We start from the raw sequence: 5,826 nt of genomic DNA, 5'->3' as shown, positions 1-5,826 counted from the left end.
GCCATTTTACTGAAACTTCCGGTAGGTTTTAACTGTAGCACACATATGTTTGTAAAGATTTCTAGCCAATGAATGACATTTTAAAAGAGAGAAGCTGTTCTTTGACCATCTCCTCAAAGAATCATTAATCCGTATCAGGAAATTGGAGAGGGTGCACGTGCAGGAATTTTTTGCTAAAGAGCATGATGTGTCTGAGGAGTTATGACGCACAGTATCTCTGTTCCAGAGATCGCTTGGCGATTGTAAATGCTGGAGGCAGGGGAACCTCTGTCCTCTGCATTTGTATACCTCTTGAGCTGCATAGAACTAATTGCTCCAACTGCACGAGGAGGTCAAGGGTGGAGCCTGTGGCTTACAGATGCTTGTGTCTCTTAGTTTCCAGCAGTAAATATTTATTAGATGAAAACTTGGCTGAGGCTGCATATTAAAGAGAAGAGGAAAGGGCATCTCTTGGGAGATTTTATCCTCAAGGCAGTTACCTGCTTCTGCATAATTGAAAAGAGATCTGGCCTGGCTTGGAGGCTGTCTTATCCCTTCAAAAGAGATTGATGAACACTGATGGCCCATTGGTGTCAAATAAAGAGCTTTATAGTGTTAAAAGAAACTTTAGACAAATTAAATTTAAGGAGTTTGAGCAATGAACGATTTGTGAATTGGGCGGCCCCCAGAATCACAGCAGTGCCTCGTGGTTAGAACAAATTTATAGACAGAAAAGGTAAAGTGATGTATAGGAATTGGAAGTGAGGTACAGAAAGAGTGAGATTGTTTAAAGCTTGGCATTTGCCTTATTTGAACACAGGTTGAACATTCAGCAGTCTATGAGTGGTTGAAGTATGGCCGCTGGGATTGGCCAATGCTCAGCTGTTGTTACAGGTGCATACTATTGAGTTAGGTTTTCAATTTATTGGACTATTAAGCTAGGTTACAGTTTATCACCAAGGACTCAAATATAGAAGTATGGAGTCCTTCTCAAGCCATACTTATTTTGCTTTAATAATAGTTTAAGAAAGACATAAGAAATTAAAAGACAGTTTAGAGGACAGCTGTCATGATAAAGAGTTTAGAAAAGAATGTGTAGGAAGATGGGTCAGGGGTGGGGGATACTGGGATTATTTAAACCTGACAAGAGTCGCCCGAATAAAGTATGACAAGCAGTTGGTATTTGGACATTTGCAGAGGTGATTATATAGAATATAGAGCAGATGTTCTCAAGTATTTTAGGATGCCAAAGCACTCAGGAAAAGATCACATTTACATGGCCCACAGTGTAATCAGGTGAGGTTGCCTAAGACTCCATTCTGCTCTAAGGCTTTGGCACAACTAAGTCCCACTCTGCTACCAAAGACTGATGGCATCAGTAGTATCATCCGAAATACCAACAGGATGACTTAATAGTAGAAAGCAGAGCCTCGTTGCTCTTATCAGTTTGCAAGCCAGTAAGGGAGAGCATCCAGTGTGGACTGAAGGTGCTCTCTATTGGAATAGGGGAAGGACAGGTTGGATTGTATATTCATATTCATACATATTCAACAAGTTTGGGGGAGAAGCTATACATACTTATGTGGGTACCCAGTACACAATAATGAGTAAACATATGTAACGTACATCCCATGTTGACTTTGGAATGGGGGTTTAGCACTAAAATGAGGTAGAATTTGACCCTTTACATCATAAAGTGAACTACAAAAGTGGTTTGTGTGCAGCCTCTATAGCTGGCAGATACTGGCAATCTCTAATATTAGTAGCTTGTCAGAAAAGAATGTTTGTAAGGCCGGTCCTCTGTCCGATCACAGCTGATAGCTCGTTTGGTTAGAGGGAGTTTAGTTATAGAAAGTTAGGAAATTTGCCATGCCATCCAGGCCCTGAACCCTTGACCCATAGGTAACTTTGTTTCCTTAACCTTAGGGTCTGTCTTAGTTGATAAAGGGGCATCTATTTTGGTCTTTTAGATCACAATACCTTAGGGCACTGTAACTAATCCCTGGTTTAAGGGAGTTGCATACTTGTTACCAAATTGATATAGAGGGTTGGGACTGTCTGTGTTTGAGGTAGACTTAGAAAATGTGGGGTCAAAATGACAAATAAGAGATTGAAATAAACGGAGGAAATAATCGAGTCTGGATTTGAAAATACTACTTGATTTGTCACAGGATAGGTGTGTGGGTGTGTTTGTAAAGAAAATAACTTTTATCTGAGAAATGTGAGTCCTTTTAAGTTGTCAGGCCTGGAGAGACAGTAAAATGAGACAGAAATCACAGCCTTATTTCCTCCTTGAGCTATGTATTCATCTCTTGAAACTGCTTGCTATTGCCACATGGAGTTATATAGTAACCCAGTAATGCCACACCTGACACTATAACCTACACCCTATAGTTTAATGATGTATAGCCAATCACTAATCAATGTTGCTTCTGTAAACCAATGAGAATTCCTGATAACAGCTTTGTATCAGCTCACTCCTTGACTTCTTTTTTTGACTTTAAAAACCCACTTATAACTACTGCTAATTGGAGTGTATATTTAGGCTGACTTGCATCCGTGTTCCCAGGTTGCAGTCCTCAAGCTTGACCCAAATGAACTCTCTACTTATAATAATTTGCCTCAACTTCTTCCTTTTAGGTCGATGTATATGTGTGTTTATGTAGAGAGTACGTTCCAAAAATGCTTGAACAGTTTAAACTTCACTAACTTCAGAAAAGTAAGTTCTGTAAATTAACCCCAAGATCCCTTGAAGTTTTAATTATATACATTTATTGTACACTTATTTTCATTTTGTAGATGTTAAATAATGCATTATTAGTGAAACCATGTCCCAGAGAGTTGAAGAAACCAATGACTAATGAAATTAATCAGTTTACAGGATAGCCGATTAAAAAACAGCAACAACAATAACTTACTAAAATGCCAGAACTCTTCCTGCTTCTGAGATTTAAAAACTGGCTAAAATGGATAAAAGCTATTAAGGCCAACTGGAGTTTGCACAGAACAAGCTGGCTGATGTCACAGCACAAATTTCTGCCACGTTTCAACCAACTCCCCATAAATGTGCACATGTGATACATGAGGCAGTGTTAAACAAAACTGTGCATGCCGAGGACTTTCAGACCTCCCCTTTCCTTCCACCAACCGACTATGAAGTCCAGAGGCCACTCCCTAAACCTCTTCTAATAAAATGACTGCATGAAAGCCAGCACAGGGGACGGATTTGAGCTGGACTCTTGTCTTATTGTTGGTTTATTTAGAATAAAAACCTTCTTTTCTGAAAAACCCAAATTGGACAGTGAGCTGCTTTTCCTCAGTAACATTAGTTATAATAATTTGTGTCAGTTCCTCTGATTGGAAATAGTAAAGCCTGACTTCAAAACAAAAAATGTAATGTTCATCATTGACAAAATGAAGTAAGTGGAAAGGAACTTTTTTATATCTGCGTTTATGTAAGGCAAAAACATTCTGCAGATAAGACGGATTTGAGGACATATGTGATCCTGAGAGTGGCAATGCCTGGGTACAACAAATATTCCAGGCAGTATTTCAGGCTTTCAAGGGAGTGTAGTTGGTGGGGTTCAAGTTAAAGGCTCCAAACAGTAAAGCAAGACTTGGGTAATGCCTGGTTTACTGTTGGAACAAACTGAAAATTCCACTAAGATAAATATATGACATGAAAAAGGATAGACTTGGGAAATGGAGTGGCAGGATAGGGCAAAGGGACCCAGAGAGCCCAGGAGAGTCGGCTGTGCTGGTAGGGTTGGGGCTGTGGACACACCCCCCTTTTGTTGCTCCCTCCACCCTCAGAAACCCTCTGTGACTCTTCCATGCTCTGTGATGCAGGCCTGGGTTTATAGTTAAGTCTGGGCACCCTTAGTGCTCAGTTGCTTCAGGCAGCCGAGCTATTCAGACCATGGAGAATATCCTCTGTTTTCTCAGAAGCTATACTGAGACAGGGCTGAGCCCTGACTCACATTACTTGGATATTGACCCCAACTTCATCTGCTTGAGTGGGTTGGGATTGTTTATACTGTACTTGTTCTACGTGGTATTGACCCTGTATTCGTCACCCACCGAAAAAAATAATGACATCCAAAAGGTAAGGAACTGTGGGTGAACACCCAAGAGAGATGCCCTGTTGTTGTTTCCCAATCCTATTCCCACACTTCTAAATAAGTCTGGTTGGTTCAGAGACATATCTTACATGGGAACTCTGAAGAGAGGATAGAGCTTCACTCTTCTGTGGCAGAGACTGGGCAGACTTATTGGTTCAGGTGGACTAAGGTTTCCATCTGTAGCTCATAGACTACCTATCTGGCTGTGGTGGAGAGTTCCGGGATAAAATCCTAAACACAATAATTCTGTGGTCCCAGATGGGATTATTTAGAGAGTGTGGGTTCTCTGAAGGAGAATAGTCTCTGCTGAAATTTGATCATGAGTCACATTCCCATGTCACCTGTCATTCAACAAAGCCTTCCTTCATGTTGGGCTGACCAGGGGAGTAATGCTGAGAGTCTCTGAGCAGAGGCTGGAGCCAGGGGTCTGTCTCTGGGACACTTGTCCTGTGAGGGAGCACAGATGTGACTGTTGGACTCTGAGTCTGTGCCCTGGATGAGGACTTCTAACTCAGCACATCAAGTGTGGCTCTCACAGAAGAAATCCTCTTTGAGGATTTTTTGGAGAAGGGAAAATGGGAAATATTTTATCTCCGTTAAAAATTGACAACAGGAACGTATTTCTGTAATTAAAGAGTCATATGATTCTTGTATAATGAATGAATGAATGAATGAATGAACTTCATAGAGTGTGAGAGAAGTGAGTCCCAGTCTGTCATTATCTTTCTTTTGTCCTCAGCATCAGGGCAGAGCCAGGAGGAGAAGGAAAGGTGGGACATTTAAAGGTAACGTCAGTCTGCTCTATCTGAGCTTCAAGGGTGACCCTTTCTGTGTCTTTCATGAGGACTCAGTCCAATGAATTCCTAGAATGTCAAGTTACTAGATACAGTCTTAGAAAACAGAGCCCTCAGAAGACAGGCTGAGGGGAAAGCAATCAGACCTGAGACACTGCTTATAGGCCCTGCTCTGCCCATTCATGGGCATGATGGAGTGATGGACCTGAGTGATGGGTGTTGCCCAATTTGTGGCCAACTGAGATACCGAGGAAGGACTACTGGTTGACTTGGAGTCAGAGCTTCTGTCTCACAAGTTTGCATAAGTATGTTGACTTCCTCGATGCTCGGATTCCTCTTGGAGGTAACCACTGATGTCTGTGTTTCACATGGTTGTTTTGAGTATCATATGGGGTAATGTATGTGAAAGAAGTTTACTAATGATTCCACATACACATGTGAACTTGTGAATATTATCAATGACTATTATCAATGACTGTATTATCAGGGACTATTTTCTACTGATTCTTGGGGCTATCAGAGTTTAATATCCCAAGGGTCTTCCACAGAGTGACTTCTGTATGATCCCTGTGCCTCTACGTTCATTGCATATAACATACTCTTCTGGTTTCCCAGACTGGAAATGTTTCCAGAGAGAAGTGGAAGAGGAAAGGAAGCTGCTTTCTATTCTGAAAAGGTGATTAATCTTTCCCCTTGGGTTCTGTTCCCACCCCCTCCTTTTTCTTTAGTATGTTCTCTTCATTTCAGGGATTCCTTGTAGCCTGCTGTAGTTTTGGGAGTGGGTAGCCATAGGAACAGGTATGTGAATGAATGCTTTGGGGAGAGGCTATAGTGAGGTCATATGACCTCATATATGGTGAGTTCATGGGTGGGGGGCAATGTGATGTGGGCAGCAGGCTTCAGGGGGCCCCACCCATGCCAGGCTAACAGAC

At 41.6% G+C, this 5,826-nt stretch overlaps 1 protein-coding gene across 1 annotated transcript in view; it reads left to right on the top strand.

Annotated features, from left to right (window-relative positions):
- Nucleotides 1-3,898: 3,898 nt before the first annotated feature.
- The window catches only part of LOC105541650 (spermatogenesis-associated protein 31D1-like), a 12,120-nt gene continuing 10,192 nt past the window's right edge, over nt 3,899-5,826 (top strand). The window contains 3 exon segments of the mRNA XM_011982789.1: nt 3,899-4,084; nt 4,840-4,884; nt 5,500-5,570. Coding sequence (XP_011838179.1) covers nt 3,899-4,084; nt 4,840-4,884; nt 5,500-5,570 — 302 coding nt within the window.

Source organism: Mandrillus leucophaeus, unplaced genomic scaffold (assembly GCF_000951045.1).
Source record: "Mandrillus leucophaeus isolate KB7577 unplaced genomic scaffold, Mleu.le_1.0 Scaffold242, whole genome shotgun sequence".
NCBI classification, from domain to species: Eukaryota; Metazoa; Chordata; class Mammalia; order Primates; family Cercopithecidae; genus Mandrillus; species Mandrillus leucophaeus.
Note: the sequence above shows the minus strand (reverse complement) of the source record. Positions and strands in the feature narration are given on the sequence as shown.